This window comes from Mauremys reevesii, linkage group 7, assembly GCF_016161935.1.
Source record: "Mauremys reevesii isolate NIE-2019 linkage group 7, ASM1616193v1, whole genome shotgun sequence".
Classification (NCBI taxonomy): domain Eukaryota; kingdom Metazoa; phylum Chordata; order Testudines; family Geoemydidae; genus Mauremys; species Mauremys reevesii.
In genome coordinates this window covers 72,334,218-72,359,141 of record NC_052629.1, presented here as the reverse complement: position 1 = coordinate 72,359,141, position 24,924 = coordinate 72,334,218, and the positions used below count along the sequence as shown (strand labels likewise).

Sequence of the window (24,924 nt, the reverse complement as noted above, 5' to 3'; positions counted from 1 at the left end):
CCAGGAGGTGAACAAATGAGTTCCACAGCCTAAGGTGCTCCACAGAGACTGCCCTGTCTCCAGCTTCCAAACGTTCAGCTCCTGGGACTGTCACCAAAACACCTCAGATGCTATGGTGGTAGATGGTGAGAATGAGGCAGTCTCTTGGATAGCCAAGATCAGACCACGCAAGATGTGTAGATCTGCGCAGTCCCTTGCATTGTGATCAGAAGCACGGAAGTCCCCAGAGTTGGTATAACATGCTCTTTGAAGCTAATGCTGCTAAGCTGGTGAGCAGTCACATTCTGCACTAGGTGCAGCTTTTGTGTCGTCTCCATGTGGTTAGCTGGTGCAAAGGGCATCCATGTGCACTCCTCCCCCATTGGTGCCTGTGGTATTGGTGTATGTTGGCAACCCACAGACTAATATTGTCCTAATCTTGTTACGACTGTTTCCAATACAGCCTGAGCAGCCATTTTTTTTCAGACCTGACACAAAAACAAACAAACAAAGACTGCTTTATTTCCTTTAGGTGCTTTATTGATTGTTAACAAGTGACAAGACAGGTTCATAATGGAGCAGCCAGGCAACATGCAGTGACATTAAACATAGGCCATAATTTTGTCTTTTCTCGCCTTGGTGGGTACAAAGATAAGCCATCTCTCTTGCTCACGCACTCTTGCTCTTTTTCAGTGCTTTCCTTCTGTCAGCTTCTGACATGGATGAACACCACAGCAAAGATCAGCTTAGAACCTACTGGGAACTTGTCTGTCCTAAGGACAAAGTGGAGGAAGGATCCCTGGGACTGCCAGCACATTTCTCAGCTCCCCACAATAGACTTGCAAGTGTGAGGGGTTGAGAGCAAAGAAAGGAAGGAAAGAAGAGAATGGGATTTATAGCTCTTCTGTTTCACCATCCATCGGCACTTTGATCTCGATGTTGTACTCCGTGGGTTCTCCTGATGCCTGCCAGGGGATTGGGGTCCTGTTGAAGGAGGGTCTTGTGTTGATTTCTTGATTATAGACAATGATGGGTTCTGGCACTAAAGGACCAACATCAAACTCAGGCATCTGGAAGGTCATCAGCTTGCGTGCCTTCTCGTACCCACCATAAGGCATGGCAGTCCTGGGACAAGGTGACAAATGGAATCAGCAAGCAGCGCATTTGTAAACAATATGATTTAGAAAAGAAAAAAGTTATTGTCATTTCTAATGCTTATCAGTGAAGAGTTGAAGGCTCCAGTAGAGAAGAAAAGAGTCACCAGCTGCAGGAGTCACTCTCCCACAAAATCTACCAAACATCAAAAACTAATTGTACCATACACATACACCTCTCCAGTGCCTTCAGTATTAAAAAAGGTGCTTGATAGTTCTTTTCCTATACTTTCCCCCGTACTGTTCTAGCAGCACACCAGGCCAACCTCTGCCACAGCTGCTAGTGGCTCCATAAACTTATAAAAAGGAGGCTTCATGGTGTACTCCTGGGGCATTCTGCGCCAAAAATTTAAAAATTCTGCACCAAAAAAAATAAAAATTCTGCACACAGTATTTTAAAATTCTGCAAATGTTGTTAAAATAACACTACATAATCATGCCAGTTTCAATTATTTTGGTAATTTATTTCAAAATACCAGTCAGCAAGTATGTCTGAATCAATACAGACACATATGAAAATTCCTGCAGGAGTAGAGAGTTAAGGAAACCCCTATGACAACCCAGTTCCTGTTTCTCTGCCCCCTTCTCCCCCCTGCCAAGCCCAGCTGCGCCCCCCCGGCCCAGATACCCCCACCCTTTTCCTCCCCAGAGCCCAGCCATGGGGACCCCCCCTTGCCCAGACATGCGCCCCCTCCCCTCCCAGAGCCCAGCTGCAGGCCTCCCCCTTGCCCAGACACCTACTCCCACAACCCTCTCAGAGCCAAGGGATCCAGAGGGAGAAACAGCCTGATGCTCGGTCCCAGGCTTGCATGGAGTTTCCTCCACACCTCCCTCTCCTTCCCTCAGGACATGCTGGGAACTGCAGCTGCCAGGAACCCTCTAGCTCCCTCCCCCTCCCCACAGCAGTGTCTTCTATGTGTAAGCTGGGCTCTGCCAGGTCCAGCGGTCATTAATGGCAGCTAGCAGCACTGCAGCCTATTTCTGTGGGGGAAAAGAAATTCTGCACACACAACATTAATTTCTGTAAAATTCTGCATTGTGCAGTGGCGCAGAATTCCCCCAGGTGTAATGGTACAGCAGCTCTAGCAAAGATGTGGAGTCAGGTGAGCGCTGGATTCTAATCCCCCTTGAGCCTTTGTTTCATTCTGTGACTGAAGATTAGTCAACACATACTGCCTCTTTCAGCAACATGGATGGGGAAGGGTGTGATTAAAATCTAGAAATGCACTGGAAAGCTGCTGCTGTGCTAGAAATATCTGTAAGACACTTTTTGCTCATAAGAAGGAGCAATAAGGGCCTGGTTCTCAACTGCAGTACTGTGGATACTTGGGCCCCAAGTCTTTAAGAGCCATTTTTCCAGGGCTCTACAGGTCATTATGGTAATAAATCCATGGCTGCAGACATGACTAGAGACACTGCTGTTGCCAGCTAAACCATGTGTAATGTATTCTGGGGAAGGTGGAATAGAACTAAGGACCTCTGCTTCCAGAACAAAGCCTTCTAAAGAAGAATCCCCATTTGTTGTCTCTAGTCCTAAAACTTCTCTCCCCTTTGTAGGCTTCCAGCAATTAGCCCCACAAGAGGCTGCAACATGGCATGTGTGAAAAACCCATTGACATTGTTAAGGGTGCAGTGGCCGCATCCAGCATTGTCCTACAGCTCATGTACCCTGCATTACACCTCCAAGTGGCCTCACCTGTTAAAAGATTTGTAATGGGGGAGTTCAGCTTTGGGACCATACGACAACAAGTCAATGGTGAATTGACTTTTCTCCTGAGGGCTTATGCCCATAGCTCGCTCCCATGGAGAGATATAGGTCTTAAAGACAGAGACTTTTTTCCCACCTCCTGACTTTTCACCTGGACACAAACAGAGAAGAGAAGAACATTTTGATCAAGTGAGATTTGCACAGAACAAATGCATGTTTCATGTCGTAGGCATCAAACTTAAAAGCAACTGAATTTTATCAGCTGACCCTGCAAGTCACAAATTAAAAGCTAGAGTCTATGGCAGGGGTTCTCAAACTTTTTCACAGGATGGGCCATATCTTAAGAGATATTATCTCATGGACCACTTCCTTTCCCATTCACAATCATGTTTCGTGGACCACAGTTTGAGAGGCACTGTTCTATGGAGCTTCATCAGAGCACATGCTGGGAAGTTAATTTTTTTACAGCAGTCAGGCCCACGGCATAGCCTTGCATCATCCACAAGAGTGGGCTTCTCCCACTGCAGAAGACATGACATGGAAGATGGACTCCAGCCTTTTCCTGAGCCCTGCAGGAGAGCAACATAGGTGGCCACAGGAGACACAATCAGCCAAGCAACCAACTGAGTATCACTGGCTTTTCCCCCTAGTTTTGTTGTTATAGAGCTGTTCACATGGCATGGATTATGCACACCAGTGTACTACTGTAGGGCTGGAGAGGAGGGCAGATTTGTGCTGGTCAGGTAGCTTGTGGAAGTTGGCTGGTTACAAAAGGGTTGTTCCTGAGGGCAGTGCTGTGAACAGTGGTTTGTGTGTTGCACTGCTGGAGACACACATTATCTTGGACACCAGGGCCAGAGAAGGGTGACTGAGGTTACCCACTCTGGCCCCTTGTGTTTTGCTGGACACTCTCCTATGTCATTCAGACTGATGACTGGAGATGGAGGGTGAAATCCTGGCCCCACTGAATCAATAAGAGTTTTGCCATTGACTGGAATGGGGCCAGGATTTCACCCAGAATGTGGACGTTCCAGCTTGGGGTAGCTGCTGCCCAGCCAGTCCCACACCTTTAAGAAGCTATGTCAGGCCCCTGTCAGGTTAATCTTGGTAAAGAGACATTTATAATAAACAGCCTGTAGCCCAAACATAAACCCCAGTAAGATCACAGGGATGGCTTGCTTCAACCTGCCCCAGGTCCAGGCAGACTCCTCTTTCGGGGCAGGCAAAAAGTGTCACATTCCCCAAAGCCTCAGCTGGATGTTCAGGCTCTTTTCCCAGGAAGAATCTGTCTGTCTACCAGCCAGCCCTTTCCTATCTGAGAGGGAAGCCTTTGTAAAAGCTGAAATGCTGCCTACTCCCTGAATTAACCCCTTCCTCCCTTATTTGGGATGAGGGTGTGTAAATTCCATCAGCATTACATGAGGCCCAAACAAACCCTGGGCCAAACACCACCAAATATGGGGGGAGTTTGGTCCTAGAGCCAAACTTTGCACCTAGTTTCTCTCTCTATAAGGGCCAAACCCAAATCCCAGACACTAACGCCCTTGAACTTCAGGATCTTTGCAACTCAGTGTTGTCCCTTCTAACAACGTCCCAACTAACTTCTTCTTGAACATGTCTGATTTGGCCACATCCCTCTGCATGGGTCAGTACTTTTTATAAGTTGATGTTTTTATCGGGGTGCACCAGTGACATGAACAGACCATCCGATTACACTTTTGTGGGCTGCATTGTCACTGGGCTGCCTGCTTCAGACATTATTATTTTTCTAAACTGCTAAGAATGGCTAAACAATAGCCTAGAGACTTTTGTTGGGGTCTCCTGGACCTTGTGCAAATTCACATCCTAGGGACTACAAAGCTGCACTTTCAAGGGGTTAAATCAGTGGCCTGGGAGTCACAACTTCTAGGTTCTAGTTCCGGTTCAACCATTAACTTAGTGGGTGACCTTAGACAAGTTACTTTCACTCTGTGTGCCTTAGTTTACTCAGCTGAGCACAATGACACCTACCTACCAGCAGCGTTAATTCAGCAGTGCTTTGTAGGTCACTTTAAGATTCTTAGACGACAGGCACCTTAGACATACAAGGAACTATTTTTATAGCAGTGCCTTCCTCTGATTTGGATCAGATCAGACTGAAGTGCATTGTGTTATTCCTCCCACCATCAGGGTGTCTACTGCAGTTTGCACCGAAAACAGCAGTGTTTATAATGTCAACAGCAAAGTACGAATAGCACAGCTTTTGTATTCTTTTTTTCCCATCATATCCATCTTCTTTGGGCTCGCTTATTTTCTCTCTCATTCAGAGCCAGCCTTTAGGCCTTGCCAAATCCACAGCCCCAAGCCTTCCTGCTTCAGGGCCTTTGGCCCTTTTCCTTGTGAAGACCCTGGGGTCAGTAAAGCAGTTTAGAAGGCAACAGTTTCTGGCCAAAGTAAATGGAGGATCAAATTAACCAAGGACTGAAGTAGGCGGAAGGTATTATACACACATCATTAAGAATCAATAAAAATATTGAATGGATTTTGATTGCTTCAGCAGAATAGTAATTAGTGATGAGTGACCCTCAAAAGATTTGATGGTTCAGTTCTGATGCTTATCTGAAACTTCTCTGCATTTAGCTGAACTTCTTCCATCCCAAAACAAAGCAAACATATAGGCACGTAGAAAGTGACATACCAGATCCAACCAATGGTCCAACGAGACCAGCACCCATCTCTAACCGTGGCCAATGATGGATGTTTCTGAAGAAGGTGTAAAACCCCATAATGGACAATATGTAATATAAGCAAATGCTGTACCAACCTTGGGAGATCAAGGTTTCTTACCAGGTTTTTCACAACTTCCTTGATTTAGCCAGGACAGATACATTCTGATAAAATTTTGATATTTCTTTGTCTTCCCAACACCAGGCAGAGGTGAGCAAAACCATGAAACAAAAGTCAATTCAACTTTTCCAAACTTTGAGAAGGAATTGGGTTTGGAAGGTTCTGCTCACATCTTTTCTTTTAGCCACACCCATTCCTAACAATGATAATGGGATGATTTAGTTGGGTTTGGTCCTGCTTTGAGCAGGGGGTTGGACTAGATGACCTCCTAGATGACCTCCTGAGGTCCCTTCCAACCCTGAGATTCTATGATTCTATGAATGGGCCAAATTCTGACATTTACCCCATCCTCACTTTTAGTGTGTGAGAGATACTTGCCTTTTCCAGCAGCATCACTTCCTCCACCATCCACTCCTCCCCCACTTCCGGCTGAGCCCCTGGCATGATCAGCTTCAGTGCCTCCAGCACCGCCTTTGCTCCCAGGCTTAGGAGGAGGGGCAGGGGGATAGTGCAGCTTACTAGATCCATACTGCCCTGCAGTTACTCCACCCACCATCCGCCCACCACTGTGCAAGTAACCATGAGCTTCTCCTCCATAATGTCCTCCAACAGCAGGGATGAACTTCTGAAAGTGATCCTGGAGTGAGAGAAAAAAGGGCAGAAGTTATTGTTACTGGGCATATCCATTCATATTTCCTTGGTGTGGAGCTCAAAGGGAGCTTGATGGGTCTCCTCCTAGTTCCTACTGGACATCTGTCCAAATTACAAAAACACTTGCAACATGTAGCATGAAATTTTCCCTGTATCCAGTACAGGGGCAGGCATGGAAGTGCAGGAGATGCTGAAGGTCATTTTTTGAGGTGCACTGGCAGGGCTACTTTAGAGGCCAGGGTGTGGAAGAGCAGGGGATGCTGGAGGGGAGGGATGAAGCACATTAGCAGATCTGTGCAGGTACTCTGAACTAGAACTGCAGGGTCAGGAGTGAAGTGCACCAGTAGAGCTGGGACTGTGGCAGTACTGGAATAACAGGAGGAGTGTGACAGGGTCGGCTTACCCCGCAGTAGCACAGACAGGGTTAAGCCCATATTATTGACAGTGGAAGTCCCGCCTCCCTAGCAGGATTGGGTATGCTCCAGATGCTCTAGCAGTATAAAGGGAAGAAGCCCAGCTCATTCTGGGCTGGAGGCTGCAGGGTAAAGGACCTGTCCGGGAAGTTCCTGTGGAGGGCCAGCCACAGCCCCTGACTGCGCTGGGAATCAGAGCCTCCCTGGGCCTGCTTGAACAGTGACTGGAGGAGGACAGGAGATGATTGGCCCAGCTGACCACAGAGAGCCTGAACTCTCATGGGAGACCCCAACACAGACACTGGTAGGAAGTGACCCAGGGAGGGTGATGGTGTGGTACCTCCCACCCGGGAAACCTCAGTGTGTTTCGGTAGGATCCCCCTCACTGAGTCAGTGGCAAGTTGCTATGCCACTGTTAGGGCCTTGGGTCGGGCCTGGTGGAGTTGAGAGGGCCCGGGCCCCCCCACCGGGGCCACCATACCCCTTGGGGGTGCCCCACTCTTATATACGCCAGCCGCTAGGCCACGCTGCCCTGCACCTGAGGGTGGGGCTATAGATGCCGGCCGCTAGGCCACGCTGCCCTGCACCTGAGGGAGGGGCTATAGATGCCAGCCGCTAGGCCACGCTGCCCTGCACCTGAGGGAGGGGCTATAGATGCCGGCCGCTAGGCCACGCTGCCCTGCACCTGAGGGTGGGGCTATAGATGCTGGCCGCTAGGCCATGCTGCCCTGCCCCTAGGGGCATAAACTGTCACAAGGAGATACAGGTCAGAAATGAGGTGCACTGACTAAGCTGAGGTGGACGGGGCTGGAATAGTAGGGAGTGCTTCATGGCAGGAATGTACTAGCATAGCATGGTAAGGTAAATGAGAACTGAGTCTATAGCCCACTAAGTATGCTGGGATACCAGGACTTGTGACAACATGAGACTGCTCCTTTGGCCACCGGTGCATTTGTTCTTCTTTACAGGCAGCTCTATATGGCTCTTCTTTAACAGGGTGACTGGCCTAGTGAAGAGGGGGAAGCAATGGGTGTGATATATCTTCATTTTAGTAAGGCTTTTGACAGTCCCACATGACTGTCAGTGCAGACTGGATGAAATGACTCTAGGGTGGGTGCAATACTGATTGAAAGACTATACTCAAAGAGTAGTTAGCAATGGTTCATTGTTAAACTGGGAGTGCGTAACTAGTGGTGCCCCACAGGGGTCAGTCCTGGCTCTGGTACTAGTCAATATTTTTATTAATGACTTGGATAATGTAGTGGAGAGCCTGCTTATAAAATTTGCAGATGACACCAAGCTGGGAGGGGTTGCAGCACTTTGGAGGATGGGATTAGAATTCAACACAATCTTGAAAAATTAGAGAATTGGTTGAAATAAATAGGATGAAAATCAAAAAAGACAAGTGCAAAGTATTTTACTTAGGAAGGAAATATCAAATACACAGCTACAAAATGAAAATTGGCTAGGTGGTGATACTGCTGAAAGGGATCTCGGGATTATAGTGGATCACAAATTGAAGCAGTTGCAAAAAAAGGCTAATAGGTTATAGGCACATGAAGCAATAATGGAGAAAGTCAGATGAAGATGAACCAAAGATGCATTCATCATGCTATACTGCCTGCGTAAATTCTCCTGGTGCAGCCAATTGGCAATGTGAATCCCATGATTCTTTAAAGGGTTACGGATTCTTCATGTCTCTTATACCTAGTGCAGTTTAGCAAAGAGAAGCTTTCCAGGCTGTAACAGGCTTTCAAGGCCAGCTGTTCATTCAGCTAAAAATAGATGAGAAGAAGTGAAAACCCCACAAGGCTCAGTGTGGCATTATCAACCCTCCACTCCATGCCTCAGTGACATTGTCCAGAGCTTTACAGCAGTCCAGGCATCCAGCCATCAGCAAGCTAAACAAATGGAGCTGGTGCCACTGGCACCCTTTGGGAACATCTCTCCTATCCCCGCGTGAATGGGCTTCCCATTTTAGGAACAGGGAGGATTAGGTTCCCCTGAATGTCAGAAAACACTGGGGATAGAGAGAACTGTGATCATGGAGGTTTCATCTCTTCTACCTGGGGCTGTACACAGAGGATGATGAGACTGTCTGTTTGGAGATACACCTCTACCCCAATATAGCGCTACCCGATATAACACGAATTCGGATATAATGCGGTAAAGCAGCGCTCTGGGGGAGGGGGGCTGCGTACTCCGGCGGATCAAAGCAAGTTCGATATAACGCGGTTTCACTTATAATGCAGTAAGATTTTTTGGCTGCAGAGGACAGCGTTATATCGGGGTAGAGGTGTACATGGAGAACTGCACAGCTGTATAAAGGCAGACTGAAATAAAGAGGTTTTGGGATGTGGGAGGGAGGTCATCTCAAAGCACTAACACATGGCACTGCATCTATCACTTAAAAAGTTCTCTCTCCTTTCCACCAAAACTGCTGGTGGGCCAGCTACTCCAGAGGGAGACCTGCTCATGGGAAAGGTCATATAGAAAAGAGAATTGTTCTTGCAGAACCTTTCTAGTTCCTGCATCCAGAGTGGGCCTGGTGTCCTGGTACGTCTTGTGTCATTCATCCCTCCTTGTGCAACAAGTGAAGAAAGCTAGTCTTCTCAGCCTAATGTTTTCTATAACAGACAGCAGCTCCTGAAGGAGAGTCCCAGACAGGAGACTATACCTGGTCAAAGTTGGGAGGGGGAAGCTGTGTCTCTGTTGCTTGTTACATGCCAGAGGTAAAGGTGTTTAAAGGGAAATGTGGCTACCAGTGGGCTGTCTCAGGGGCTGAGTGGCTAACCTTTCACCTGTAGGTTACCAGCTTGAATGTAAACCAAAAGCTGCTACCACCTGGAGGCCATTTGGGGTGCATCTACACTGCAGCTTGAGCATGCCTCCCAGCCCAGGTAGACAGAGCTGGCTAGCTCTGCTTGAGTAAGTGGAGTAACATAGCAATGTGGACATCGCTGCATTGGCTACCTGCCTGACTCCAAGCCAGCTCAGGCCCCTGGGTCTGCACTCGAGTGGCTAGCTCATACCGCGTTGTCTGCACTGCTACATTTAGCATGTTAGCTAACATGAAGCTAACACGTCTGCCTGCCTGGGCTGGGAGGCTGCAGTGTAGCTATATGCTAGGGGACCAGCATGAAAGGAGTTTAGTGAGCCCAGTTCATGTCCACATCACAAAAAGCACTGCCAGGATCAGTATTAATTGGCCCCCTTGTTGGCAGTTATGGCAGAGAGGCAAAGGAGCGAATGGGTAACACAGACTGCCCTAGGAGGTGTAGGGAAGTTTGTTCTGCATCTGCCTGCTCGGCACTGGACTGTGGGATGGAGGCCTTCAGTCTCCAGGGCTGTCCATCCAGCAGCCCTGAATTCATTACAAAATATTCTAACCAGAAAGCAACTGCTGCTTGTGCTTGGACCCTAGAGAGGCTAAGGTGACCAGATGTCCCGATTTTATAGGGACAGTCCTGATATGGGGGTCTTTTTCTTATATAGGCTCCTATTACCCCCCTCCCCCTCCCGATTTTTCACACTTGCTGTCTGGTCACTCTAAGAGAGGCACAGGCCTCAAGATTCATAAACAACCAGAACTTGTATGTCTGTGAAACCTTTTTCTGACCAAGAGTCTAATCCTGTAAACTGCTGAGCACCTGTCCAGGATCCATTCCCAATCCTCCAGCACTGCTATATGTGCCTCAGGAGAAACGGTTGGTGAAAAATGATCCACCCATCTGAGCATCTCAAGGCCCTGATGTCACAGAGGGAGGGCCTGGCAAGGGACACTGTGAGCTCTGTGTTGGTGCCTTGCTGTGCCCTAAAAGGAATGATTGGGAGCACCAAATGTGTTTCTATTTCCACCTCCCTGATTAAGAGGTTCCCAAATACTTGATGTCTGTGTTGTTAATAACACTTCTGAAGTTACTGGAGCAGCCAGCTGTATGTTCCTTTATTCTGGGCCAGGGGGATTTAAAGTTCAAACAGACAGGCATGGAACAGCGAGAGGGAGTAAGTGAGCAGGCACACATTTTTTCTGAGAGAGTGAGTGCAGGGAAGTGTCTGCAAATCCTACATTGGAACTGCACCCCTTACACCAGGGCTGAGTTTTGCCATGTGCTTGTATGAGGAGAGAGGGGGGAGATAGTCAGGTATCTCATGCTAATTTATTAAAATAACTGCACTCTCCCATGGGAGGCAGCATGGTCCTGTGGGTGGGGAATATGGACTCCAGCCTTGTCCTGAGCCCTGCAGGAGAGGAACAAAATCATAGATGGCCACAGGGGAGACAATCAGCCAAGCAACCAACTGAGTATCACTGGCTTTTTCCCCTAGTTTTGTTGTTATAGAGCTGTTCACATGGCATGGATTACGCACACCAGTGTACTACTGCAGGGCTGGAGAGGAGGGTGGATTTGTGCGGGTCGGGTAGCTTGTGGAAGTTGGCTGGTTACAAAAGGGTTGTTCCCGAGGGCAGTGCTGAGAACAATGGTTTGTGTGTTGCACTACTGGAGACACATTATCGTGGCCACCAGGGCCAGAGAAGGGTGGCTGAGGTTACCCACTCTGGCCTCTTGTGTTTTGCCAGACACTCTCCTACATCATTCCAACAGATAATTCCCAGCTCACAGAGACATGCCCGTGCTAGCTATAACTGAGTTAATTCACTGACAGAGTGTAGCCCCAGCTGCGTGAGGGGCTAGTGTGGCAAGTACACCCTGTCTGAGATAGGTAGGTACTCAGGCGGGTAGCTCCTCCCACCATTTGTGCCACCGTGGCTACATGCTATTTTTAGTGCACTAGCTTGATCAGAGCTCCCTGACCTGGAAATTACACCTTGCAGCTCAAATATAGCTATGCCCCTGGCCTCAACTCTCTTCAGCCTGCTGGCATTGGCTCTCCAGCTCAGCAGGTTTAGCCCCTCCACTGCTCTCCTGCTTTCAGCTTTCCCCAGAGAACTCCTCCAAGGCCCTCCTCCATTCTCACAGTTCTCTTCCTCTCATTTATTAGCCCCAGATGCCACCCTGGCCTATTAATCAGCTCAATCTGGGCTGCAACAGTCCTGACACAGGGGAGCTGGACCCACTTCATATAAAAAGCCATCCTGTAGCAGACCCCAAAGCTGGTTTCATCCCCACCATCCCTCCTACCCCCCGCACACATCACCTCTCCTGGAGCAAGAGGGTTATCAGTCTCCACAGTCATTCATAGACTCGTTTGGGGTGGAAGAGATGTCTAGCAGATCTTCTAATCCAACCCTGCTTCATCAGGGCAGGACTAACTTTCCTTGACCAGTTTCATCCCAGGACATGCACCTGTACTGAGATGAATATCTCTGACAGATGGGTATCAAGTCTCAGATTTTAGTATCTCTACTGATGGTCATTCCCCAACCTCTGCTCAAAGGCTTTGATGCTCAGTGCAGAGCAGGCCTTCAAGATATAAAGATATTGTTGCTGTTTAACAAGTACCCTTATCTCTATTTATCTCCATCCTCCTTTCTCTAGATACATTGACAGACCAAGGGAGCCACTGAGTTGTGCCTTTGATTGTATTGATGTAGGCCCTTGATTGTATTGCTGGAAACCTCGTCCCATCCCCTCGTTCCTGCCGCCCCCCCATGTCATATCTGGCAGTTTCAATGGTTAGCCCTGCCTTCCTCTGTCTTGTGTGAAGTGCCTAGCACAGCCTGGGGGCTGTAGCATTTCCCTTCCTGCCCCCGACTGCTGTTTGCTCTCTTTTGGAAGCACAACGGAAACCAGACTGATGATGCAGTGCCTCAGTCCCTGCTCCCCGCATTGTGCTTCACAACTGGGCCCTCCCCCTGATCTGAAGAGATCTCAGAGCTGAGGCCATGGTGATTTCTTGTCATTGCCCATTCAACCCTAAAGACTGCTTTTGAATACATGCTGCCAGATAGGGGGAGTTGCATTAGCTCTACCTTCCTGGCTTGGCTGAGAACTTACCAAAGTCATTTTATTCGCTACCACATAAAACTATCTACTCTGTTTTGGACTTCTCCACTTCCATAATTCTTTTATTCTAGGATCTAGGAGATACTAACATGAATTGTAAGAGGAGAGCAGTTTAAAGTAGCAGTAGAAATGCTTTCCTCCTCTGCTAAACAAAACCCCAAGCTCCCTTCCTTATATCACCCCTGTTAGCAGTTCTCTTTCTGTGTCCTTCCATGCAATAGAGATAAAGGAAGGAAGGAAGGGATGGCAAGGAACAGGGAATCTTAGGGTCAGAAAGATTCTGAATTTGGTGCAAGTGACAGGTGCTGTATTGACAGCCCTAGAGATAAGAATCAGCCCACAGCACAGAGATGGCACTAGCAGCTGCCCTTACATTGCTTCCCTGCTCCTTCCTCTGGGAGGAAGATAGTTCAGTCTCTGTGGCCCAGTTGGCCTCTGGTCTCTTTGCTCAGGCTGCCAGCAGAGGTGCTAATTAGGGCCAGCTGTGGTGATAGTTTTTGTGATGAGGACATTTATTCACTCCAAACTTGTCTCCTTTTCAAGATGAAATTTCAGCCTGTCTCCATGCCAGCTCTTAAAGATCCATCCAAGCTCAACATGGCTAAAACAGAGCTCCTAATCTCTCCCTCCCCAAAGCTCTCTCCACAGCCTCCTTTCTTCAAGACTGTAGACACCACTTCCATCCTGCCAGACACTCAGGCCCATAACATGGGCATCAGCTTCTGCTGGGGCTCCTCTCTAGGTCCTCACCTCCAGGCCAGCTCTAAATCTTGCTGATTCTTTATGCATCACATCTCCAAGATGTGACCTTTCCTGTCCATCCACACAGCTGAAACTCTCAGCCAGGGTCTCATCATCTCCTCTCAGCTACAGCACCATCCTTCGCTGTGGCCCTGACAAATACAATTTTGCCCCACTCATATCTGTTCAGGATTCTGCTGCTATGATCACTTTCCTGGCTTGTCACTCTGAGCACATCAATCCTCTCCTTGCATTCTTGTGCTGTCTCCTCCTTCTCCATTGCAGCAAATATAAGTTGCTTTACTTCACTTTTTCCCCCCCCAAGTCCTTCATGACAAATCCTCACCCTACCTATCATCTCTCATTTGCCATAGAGCTGTTGATGCGCACCTCTGATCAGTCCATGATGCCAACCTCCATTGCCCACTTGCCAGATTTTCAAGCACCTTTGTGCATTCTCCCTTGTTGCCCCACACAGTTGGGAGGTGCTCCCTGTAAACATCCACAAACCTACCTCATTGTCCTCCTCCAAATCCCTGTTCAAAATTCTCCTTTGCTGTGAGGCCTACAAAAAACTTGACAAGGGATAGGGTGCTGGTGTGCTGAGACCACAGCCTATCATTTTGGCCAATACTGTCTCATTGTTTCCTTGTGCTCCCTCTGTCTTATACTTGCTTGTAAACTCCTCGGGGCAGGGATCATCTGTTGATTCTGTGAAACACAGAATCATAGAATTGGAAGGGACCTCAAGAGGGCATCTAGTCCAGTCCCCTGCACTCAAGGCAGGACTAAGTATTTGTACAGCACCTAGCACCATGGGATTCTGGTCTATGACTGGGGCTCCTAGATGCTACCACAATACAATAAATACATACTAATAAAGGCAATGGACTGACCCATTTCACATAGTTCACTAAGTAGCCATCAGATGGTAAGTTATGTTCCTGATCCTGTCAGTCTAGTCCTGATGGGGGCTAGTAGGGCAGACTGAACCCTGCAGGCCAAAGACAATGGACAATTGTAATTTGTTCCTGTTTTGAAAAAGGCAGATCTGAAAAGGAGGCATGTAAGATTTTAAAATAGGAAACAGCAACTCCTGTTTGGAGTTGCTTCATCAACCTGCTACCCTCATAGTTCACCATGGCAAGGCCATGCAGGAAATTCCAGGCTTGCTAAGGACTTTTAAAAACCCCAAATACTCTTCCCCAAGGCAAAGCATCTTCCAGTGTCACTCAAATATTTCACCCTCTTCAGGAAGACATTGCATGATAGTGAATGAGTATCCTGGCCAGATTCCTTTCTCACCATGGGAAAACATGGGTGTCTGTCCAGAAAGTGGTTGGGATCCATTGCTGGAGCACTGTGGAGCGAAGCTTACTATTTACTGAATAAAACACAATGTAAATTCCTCCCAACTCTGGGATAGAATCATTTCCCCTAGTTTCTGGCAACGCCAAGTTCAGAGACCCACATTTCCAAAAATACCTTCTACTTTTCAGTGCCTCAGTTTCTTGGTGCCCAGCTTGAGCTGCTTGAAGTGCCACAATTCATTCACTTTGCATTTCTCAAATTGGACACCTCAACTTTTGAAAGTCGGGCCTTGGCCTCATATGCCCCCAAAGTCAGCTCTCCCATAAACCCTTCACAACCTTCTGAACTCACATAAAAGATGTAATTTCTGGATCTTCACTACAGCCTCAGAAGCTGACACATGAACTTGGGCCTCAGGTATTTGGGGGATCGCTGAGCTTTTCCCATGTCTGCAATCCCTGCTCCAACCTTAAGTGAGCCGTAGGTGCCTCAGCTCCCCAGGTGGACAAGTGGTTTGGAAGCAGCCATAACCTGTTTAAGGCTATCGGTTTAACTGTGTCCTTTTCACCCTCTTCCTCAACATCTTTCCTGCACTGCTGACTATTTATAACAATGCCGCATACTTCTCCAGCACCTTCCATCCAAGAACTTCAAAGCACAATGTTCTGGGAGGGAGGTCAGGATAGCCACGTAATGTAACTATACAGATGAACAATCAGAGATGAAGACTTGCCCAAGGGGGACACAGGACCAGAAATACAATAGACATATCCTGAATATCAGCCCTGGGCTCTCATTAAGACCACCCCTCAGTACTGCCCCTTCTTATTTTGATGGGTTTTCCTCAGGGGAGATTCTATGTGTTTTGCCGCCCCAAGCATGGCAGTCAGGCGGCTTTTGGTGGCGTGCCTGTGGGAGGTCCGCTGGTCCCGCGCCTTTGGTGTACTTGCCGCTGAAGCCGCAGGACCAGCGGACCTCCCGCAGGTATGCCGCCCTCATGGTGACCGACAGGCTGCCCCCTGCAGCTTGCCGCCCCAGGCACACGCTTGATGTGCTGGTGCCTGGAGCCACCCCTGCTTTTCCTCCTCCAACCCAGCCTCTCTTATGGCTTCTTCACACCCGGCTTCCCAAATTGTACTTGTTAAAGGTGAACTGCAAAGGGGGAAAAAAATCCTTTATTTGCTGGTTTAATCATGAGGAAGGCCTCAGAGCTTTTCTTTTGTGGAAGATTTTTTCAGCTTGATTCTTTTATTAGAAATAGAAAGTCTTAAATTCCCCTGGATGGGAGGACAAGTGGGATGATGGCATGCCAAGAGATGGAAGCTTAAATAGCAGACAGAAGAGGAGAGAAGATGTTGAGTCACAGTGTTTAAAATTGAGATCTCTTCTGTTTGTTTAACTCAAACTGCTGGCAACCGCCTGAGAGAAAAGCTCTCTGAAAAGTTCAATATCAACGTTATTTTGTATGAGGGCTGAGAAAGCTCCCACTCCAATCCTCTAATTGGTTTTCCAACAAAAACAGGGAAGACCAGCCCTGATTCTAATGTTAAACAACAAGCAGAATTAATTTTTCTGAGGTGGGGAAGGGAGGAAAAAATGCGTAAGCCTGACTTTATCCACTATAAAGGCCAGCACAGGACATAAAACATTCTTTCCTTTACAGTTCTACTAATGGGTTCCCAGCAAACAAACCAAAGTAAGTGCAATATCAGCAGCTAGAGGCCTCTGTCTCAATTTTACTTCATGGATCATCTCTCAAAACTGAACTGAGGCCTACACCAAGAAGGGAAGATACCACATCCTACAGTAAAAATGGAAGAGAGCCCAGGTGAGCTGACCTCAGATCTGAATGAATCATTTGCCCTCAGTGCAAGAAGGGAAATTTTGTTATTATAATAACTGGTAAAGAGTCATGCACTTTTCTAGCTTTGGTACATCAACACAACCATATGATCCTCAGTGTTCTCCTAGCGTTCAGCTTTCCTGACACTGCATCAATGGATCCCAAAAGTGCCCTGAAGGAACCCAATGCTGGCGCGAAAAGGAAGTTCAGCTTGGATATTCATTCACAGTCTTGGGCCTCCCCCCCACCCAAGGTATATCCCCCTAGCCTGTGATGAGAGTGGAGACGTGCAACTTTCCCTTGCATTCCCATGTGTGTAGGAACCGGCTTGTGGTTGCATGCTCTGACCTACCACGGAACTGTCACTGAAGATGTCGGGGTGATTCTCATAAATGAATTTCTCTACCCTCAGCTGGCGTAGTTTGAACATCTTGGATCCTTTGTTGGTGAGGAGTGAGAGCTCTTCTAGCATCACATCCCTGGGGATGCTGATCTTCTTCCCCAAGTTCAGCTTGGACCCTTCTTGTGGCATGACTGGAAAAGATACCAAAAGATGCATCTTAGAAAGCTCTCTGTCCCAGGGTGCCTCCTCCTTATTCCCAGACACCAGGCCCTCCACAGCAGCAAGGCCTCGTCTGCATTAGAAGGGTTCTACTGATGGAAATATTATTCCACACACAATCCCCTGGATATCCATGAATGGAATTTACCCTAGTTCCCATCCAAAGTGCATCTGCATGGGTGGGAGTTACATCAGGGCAGCGTTAGCATGGACACATCCCACTTCTGAGGTACATGAATCAGTGCAAGCAGTCCTCCCATTGCTATCCTACACTGCCCCAGTGGCCTGTCTGGTCAGCTTTCTACACTCCACTGCTCTATGGTCAGCTCAGCTGGAAATCACTCACCTAGCAGCACTGGCAAGCAACAAGCAAAGACAACATCTGCGACCATTGGATTAAGCCCTACCAGCAGCCACGCAAATGGCTGTGGTTTAAATTGGCTGTGTGCATGGAAAACACCCCCCTGAAGTTAATTACAGAGATTCATTGTAATGCAGTGACCCTCTGACCTATTTAGCATTGTGATCATCCTGACTAACAGTCCCTCAAGCCACAAATCTGGTGAGGCCACCAGAAAACCTCAAAGCCACTGATGAAATGTTTCCTTCCATTCCCTGAAATTGTGGTGGAATCTTAAAGGGACTCTATAAAGTGGGGAGGGGTGTCTGTGCCCTTTTCTGCTTCTTTATGATCTTGTTGTTGCTGCTTGTTTTTTACCCTAAAAACACCAGGAAGAGCAAGATTTGCCTCCCATTTTTGCTAGAAAACTAATGAGGGGACCAGAGTGCAGGGGAGGGGGATTTTCTCAGTCTTCAGTTGACGTGGCATAGATCCCACATCTTTCACAGAGAGGGAGCTTCTCTCTCAAGTGTGTGTTAGAGCTTTGAGTTAAATATATGTCTGCCAAAAATAACCTCTGGAACATGGTGAGTGGGTGGCAGGGCCATAATGGTTGCATATAGCCACCTTTCTCCATGTTAGGTCCTACATTACACACAGCTCAGCTGGAAACAAGGATCTACCCTCTGATTACAAACCTCTTCCCCTCTCATTTACTGCCAGTCTCTTATGATACCACAAGGACCACTGAGCCTCCAATGAGCATGCCAGCAAAAACAGGGAATTCAAATGGCCTGATATTTCCAGTACAATAAACATGCAGGAATAATGTTAGGGTCTACTAAGTGGCCATGTGAACCCTGTTACTACACATTAAAAGTTCCCTAGTGAGCATTGATCTGTTTGAAACAACAGCCCTTCTTGTAGGCAGAGACTGTTTCCCTCTCCTCCCCAGCCCAGCTGGTCACATGGGCAAAATCTCTGGAGGAACCCTCTTTAGCTAGCCAGTTCCACACAGCATTATTCCCAGTGGGAAGAGACTTTCTATAAAATATTGGAGTTATAATTTGCCTGTTGATGTGAAAACAGGGTTTTAGCAATTCCAGTTGGTTTGGGGGGAAAACCTAAAAACCTACATAAAGGTGCCCCTATCCCCACTGTCCTGAGCAGAGCAGATTCCTGAGTTCCCTCTTGGCGATTTGGGAAGGGAATAACATTTAGCTTTTTACTGCTTTGCAGCACCTCTGGAAATGTCCTCATCCCTACATTTAAAGTGAGAGTAAAAGGGGTATCACAGCTGTGTACAAACCACCCCCTCCAATACAAACATCCGCTGCTGAAGGAAATGTGTCCCTAGCACTGCAGTGGAAGGACACATAGGGCTGAATTCTCCTGTCAGTTGCAATTCCACTGGGAGAACTTGGTCCATTGACTAGTGAGTGACAATCAAGGGGTTGCTGTTTAAGAAGGAAAATAAATTAGAGATGGAGGTAATGATAGACAGATCCATGCTGGTGCGTAGCTAGTTAAAGGCACCGGAGCAGTGACATATTCAGGGCCAAATTCTGCTCTCATTTATACTGGTGTAAATCTGGAGTACCCCCTGTAATCAATGGATTTACACCGGTGTAACCAAGAACAAAGTTTGGCCCACTGTGTTTATACCACTCCTGTGTGGGAAATGTTAGAAAACTAAATCCCTGTGAGCCAACACTAGCCAATCACATATGCTGGTATGTGATGTTATCTGAAAGACCTTGCCGATTGGCAGTGTGTGTACTGCTCCTCGTGTTCAGATGTTACCGCCAGAGAATGGATAGATACATTATAGACAGGGGCGGCTCTAGGCACCAGCAAAACAAGCTGGTGCCTAGGGCGGCGAAATCTAGGGGGCGGCAGGTTGGGCCGGCGGACCTGCCGCAGGCATGCCTGCGGGAGGTCCACCGGAGCCCCGGGAGGACCGGACCTGCCGCAGGCATGACTGCGGAGGGGGCGCTCGTCCCGCGGCTCGCCTGGACCTCCCGCAGGCATGACTGCGGCAGCTCAAGTGGAGCCGCGGGATCCGCGAACGGTCCGCAGCTGCGGGGGGTCCAGCCGAGCCACGCGGGACCAGCGGACCCTCTGCAGTCATGTCCGCGGGAGGTCCGCTGCTCCCGCGGCTCCGGGGCGCCTCCCGCGCATGACTGCTTGGGGCGCCCAAAACGGTAGAGCCGCCCCTGATTATAGACTCCTCCTGATTTCTCTAAGCGTATTTAATGCTTCCAGGACCTTTCCCTTCCCATTGCCTGCCAACCTGGTTCCTTCTCCAAATAACTAATTCAGACCTGCATGGCACCAAATAGAGGCCACCAGTACGTGCGCTGGAAACCATGGACAGGGCCGGCTCCAGGCACCAGCTTATCAAGCAGGTCCTTGGGGCGGCCACTCCGGAGCGGGGCGGCACTTTCAAGTATTCGGCTGCAATTCGGCAGAGGGGCTTCTTGGGGCGGCAAAACCCCTGGAGCCGGCCCTGACCATGGGACACAAAAAACAATGGGAATAGTTTGGAATTAATAATCACTGAGTGGGGTGACTCCATCTGCCCACAGGTGTAACAGCACTAGCCAGCCCAGCACATTCATGCATCCCAGTATCTTGGAGATGGGCTCCCCTATAGAGCTGTGTGAATAACTGACTGTCTGGTTCTCTGGCAAATCCAAAAAAAAAAAAAAAAAGTCAAGTTTTGGGTCAGTACAAAATTGAAATTTTTCCAAATTTGTCAAATTGGAAAAAGAAATTCATTTCGGGTTGAACAAAACATTGTTTGAACCAAAATGAAACATTTCATTTTGATATCAAGCATTTTAAAAACATTTTATATTATTTTTAAAATTGAAGGAAATTTCTAAAGAAAAAGCCATTTTTAATCAAAATCCAAAACATTTTTCAAAAATGTTGAAATGAAGTGTTTAATTTTTTTTTTTTTTTTTAAGTCTAACCATTTGGTGACACCAACTCAAATTCACAAGGTTTTAGTCAAAATGTTTCACCCAGCTCCACTCACATACCCTGGTCTGTGTAGCTGTATGTAGACCAGGAGTGGGCAAACTATGGCCTGCAGGCCGTGTCTGGCCCATCAGATATTTTAATCCGGCCCTCAAGCTCCTGCCGGGGAGTGGAGTTGGGGGCTTGCCCTGCTCTGGCACTCCAGCCGGGAAGTGGGGTCGGGCATTTGCTGAAAGCAGTGGCATGTCTCCCTTCTGGCTCCTATGCGTAGGGGCAGCCAGCTGGGAACCGCAGACAATGGGAGCTGCAGGGGCAGCGCCTGCGGATGGGGCAGCACACAGAGCCGCCTGGGCCGTGTCTCCATGTAGGAGCCAGAGTGGGGACATACTGCTGCTTTTGGGAGCTGCTTGAGGTAAGTGCCTCCCGGAGACTGCACCCCTGACCCCCTCCTGCCCCAGCCCTGATCCCCCTCCCTTTGAACCCCTCCTGCACCCCAAACCCCTCCTCCCCAGCCCCATCCCAGAGCCTCCACCCCCAGCCAGAGCCCTCACTGCCCCCCATACACCCCCCAACCTCCTGCCCCAGCCTGGAGCCCCCTCCCACCTCCTGAACTCCTCATTTCTGGCCCCACACCAGAGCCCTCACCCCCTCCCACACCCCAACCCCAATTTCAGAGCATTCATGGGTCGCCATACAATTTCCATACCCAGATGTGGCCCTTGGGCTAAAAAGTTTGCCCACCCCGATGTACAGTGAGCCATGTACCACCAGGGATTTCTGGGAGTTGTGTGCATACTTCTTACCTTCACGAGTTAGTTCCCCAATGAGTTTAGTGGACTTTTTCGTCTTGATAGGAGCTGGAGTTCCTGCAAGGGGCATTACCACAAAGGATTCTCTGCTTCAACTTAGAGAAACAAGGAGTTTGGAGAGTGAAACACTTGAAAAAACTGTAGTGAGAGAATGGAAACTAGTTTCCTGCCTCTCCTTTATGATATGGTACTGTACATAGCCCTTTGTTTCTCACCTGAATTCCCCCCCCCCCCCATCCTTAGGGTTGCCACCTTTCTAACTGGTAACCAGACCCCCAAAGCCCCATCCTTTTCCCTCTACCCTACCTCTTCCCCCAAGACCCTGCCCCTTCTCAACCTCTACCCCCAAGGCCACACCCCTGCTCCGCCTCTATCCCCAAAGCCATGCTCCAGCTCTTTCCCTAAGGTCCCACCCCATTTCCACATCTTCCCTGGAAGCTCTGCCCCACCTCTTCCCCCAGGCCCTGGTCCCTTCTCTGCCTCTACCTGCCAAGACCTGACCCCTGCTCTGTCTCTTCCCCACAAGGCCCTGCCCCCGTCACTTTCTCCTCTGCCCCCACCATTGCTCACTGGATCATCTCAAGGAGCCTGCCTGCAGGTAGGATGCTGCCCAGGCTGAGCAGGGGCCAATGTGGGTTAATGACCCAGCACCTCCCTCTGCCCTGGAGTAACTGGACTTTTGGTTTGGGGGCTATTTAGGGTTGCCAGGTCTCCTTTTCGACTGGACTTTCCAGTTGAAAACCGGGCACCTGGCAACCCTAAGTGGCACCTGGACACAGAAGCCAAAAATCGGACAGTCCGGGTAAAACCTGGACAGATGGCAACCCTACCCATCCCTCATCTACAGAGCAACTTCCAGCAAACTTAATCCTCCAGGACAAAGTTCTCTCATCAGGAAGTGCTGATGTCAGCTTTGTGGTGGCTTAATGTCATGACACATGTCAACTTTGCAGGGCGTTGACATCACCATGTTACAACATAACATTGCTACACCACGCCACCATCATGCAACATCAGTTTCCCAGTGCTAATGGACACCAGGCTGCAACTCTCATTCTACCAAGAGTCTGTGCCAGAACATCCTGCTGTATGTAAGGTCATTCCATCACAACTTAACACCAATATGCAAATATCATTAGGTTGTGATAGATCATCATCCGACTGTAATGATATTGTCTGCCCAGGAGATATTTTGGGACATTTGCATGTCCTGCAAGCTTGGATTGTTTGACATGGGCTAATCCTATCAACATTGGAACAGCCCCTCAAAAACTGAGCAGATGGCAAGACAAGCAAAAAGATCCTTATAACTGTAGATAGTTTACTCCTGAAGGGCTGAACGATAGCTCCATCCATGGCTATTAGCCAAGATGGTCAGGGATGCAACCCATGCTCCAGGTGTTCCTAAATCTGCAGTTACCAGAACCATCTGGCAGTGGTCACTGTGAGGATGAAGATACTGGGTTAGATGGACCATTGATATGACCCCATTGGACCCTTCTTATGACGGAAGCAAGTAGCTATCAGGAGCCATTTTGAGGAAAACCTCCAAATCCTTTGAAGTCAAGTGCATTTGTGTCCTATTTATTTAGCTTTTCACACATCCCTTCATTGAGGGCTTTAATTCCTCACCTTGTCTCTCACCTATGTTGCTGGGTAGGTTGAGAGGTCTGCATTGCAAGGCTGCGAGAGGAAAGCAACAGCGTTCTGCAAATCCATTCCAGACTCTCTCTCACAATCCAGCATCGAAGTTAAGGAGCACAGTTTTAACAGGGCCACAGTCCAGCCTCCAATTTCGCCCTCAGTTATGCAAACACCATTTAGGGGCCAAATCCTCAGCTAGTGTAAATTGGAATAGCTCCATTGACTTCAACTTCAAATTTCAGGACCAATCAGCTAGCTAGACATCTAAATCCCATAATTGGTCCCTACCATTTTGCACCTTCAATTATGGGTACAGAACTGTAGGCACTAAATTGAGCTGCTTTTTAAAAAATGACCTTATCAATCTGTGCTAGGTCTCAGTTGCAAACGAGACATTCTGTTCTCCAGATATTTTTCAGTACGTCTCCATTTTTATTTCAGCCAGACCAGATCAGGTCCAGTCAGTTCAGCAGGCATTCTACTGGGCCAGATTTTCTTCTTGATTTCCACAGTTTATTTTCTGTTGGGCTTGGTATGATCTCTATGAAGTTCACATCATAAAAGTGCCAGACGTGGTATATCCCAAATCAAGTGTCAGCAGGTGCACCAATAAAGCACACTGCATGCCTTCTCCTCTGAGCAGCTGGCCATCTGTTTGGCTACATAAAAGAAGGAGGGTACTGCTTGACAGGATGGGACAATGCTGCCAGGACTCATGGTGGGGGCTGGGATTCTCTAGGGGATACAATTGATAGGTCAGAAGTGTGGAAAAAATGGAGGGAAACTTCTCCCTGCAGCACGTGGGGAGGGATATCCCCATTAGGGGGCTGTGCCCTATGACACTGATCCCAGGGAGGGAGAGGGGGGAGCCTGCACTGGTCTGTAATCCGTCATTGATTGAGTGAGGGGCAGGGGAACGTGCAGCATTCTGGGGAGATGGGACAGCCTGCAGCTTTGCATGATTCCAGGCAGGATAGAGACCCTGCAGCATTCAGTGATCCTAGGACTATGTCAAGACCAGGCAGCATTCAGTGACCCCAGACAAAGAGAGGCTGGCAGGATTTTGGTTCCCCTTCCTCCAGCCATGCCAGGCACAGGACCAAGGCTGCAAGAGGATATTGCCCTCAGGATTGCTCTATCCTCAGCACAATTCCTTCCCACCAAACCTGCTGTTCACTTCTGCAAACATTTCAAAGTTAATTTTCTGGTTCTCGCTGCAGTTTGAGGCTGGTCTCTAATCTCTAGCTCCATTGCAAGCACTGCCCATCCTCTGGGTCTATTCTGTAGCAAGGGGGACTCACCTCTGCTCACTGTTCCAGGTTCAGACAAACATACAACCCTTCTGCCCCAGCCCCGCAGCAGTGAGATGGTGGTGGGCTGCTTTCTCCGTATCCCTCTGCTCTCAGTCCCTGCTGATCTAGGGCACCCGTTCTCAGCCAGGACCTGCACAGCACAAAGTGCTGATGCAGAGTGCTGTGAATTTGACTCCTGGAGGCTGCTCATGCAGGCATCCAGTGGTTATTAATAGTAGATGGCACCAAGCGAAGGGGTCTCAGATAGCACCAGCATAAGGGAGAGGAGGGAAAGGAAAAAAGTGCACCTCAGCACTCCTTCAGCTGCTCCCTCTGTCCTAGGCCAGAAACCAAGCAGGCGCCATGCCTGTGGAACTCCCCATTCCCTTTCCTCCCAGGGAGTCAATGTCTTTCTTCTGCACCCTCACAACTCCTGCCACTCCATTCCCCTATTGTATATCAACACCCGGTGTGCTCTAGTACCTCCTTCCATTCGACACGCCCCTGTCACTGCCACATTCACTTCCCTCCCTGTCTTTGCACCTCCGGCTCCATGTTGCTTCCCCCTGTGGTCAAGTCACTCCCTGTTCCACTTTTCCTCAGTGCCCGAGTCCCTTTCCCTCTGCCACCAACACCCACACAGCTCCCCCATTGCATGCCCCCCTGTCCCCCCAAGTCCATGTCACATTCACCTGTC

General features: G+C 48.6%; 1 protein-coding gene across 2 annotated transcripts; it reads right to left on the bottom strand.

Annotated features, from left to right (window-relative positions):
• Positions 1 to 497: 497 nt before the first annotated feature.
• On the bottom strand, positions 498 to 24,430 carry MYOZ1 (myozenin 1). 2 transcript variants are annotated; one of them, XM_039546034.1, is made up of 6 exons: positions 24,237 to 24,430; positions 21,286 to 21,429; positions 16,948 to 17,129; positions 6,046 to 6,304; positions 2,830 to 2,992; positions 498 to 1,104 (listed from the first exon to the last, which is right to left on the bottom strand). In XM_039546034.1, exons 2-6 carry the CDS (start codon positions 21,359 to 21,361, stop codon positions 873 to 875), a joined length of 912 nt encoding a protein of 303 aa, XP_039401968.1. In that variant the 5' UTR covers positions 21,362 to 21,429; positions 24,237 to 24,430; the 3' UTR covers positions 498 to 872. The 2 variants fall into 2 exon arrangements, with proteins under 2 accessions (XP_039401968.1, XP_039401967.1); XM_039546033.1 differs by having other exon boundaries at positions 21,286 to 21,386.
• Positions 24,431 to 24,924: the final 494 nt, after the last annotated feature.

Bases quoted from the DNA above. Each gene is read 5' to 3' on its own strand.
- MYOZ1 (XM_039546034.1), bottom strand. From the start codon at position 21,361: ATGCCCCTTGCAGGAACTCCAGCTCCTATCAAGACGAAAAAGTCCACT. The intron at 2,993-6,045 runs GCAAGTATCTCT...GTTTGTGTCCAG, and splicing joins AAGTGATGCTGCTGGAAAAG to GTGAAAAGTCAGGAGGTGGG. The intron at 1,105-2,829 runs GTGAGGCCACTT...ACCTTGTCCCAG, and splicing joins CATTACAAATCTTTTAACAG to GACTGCCATGCCTTATGGTG.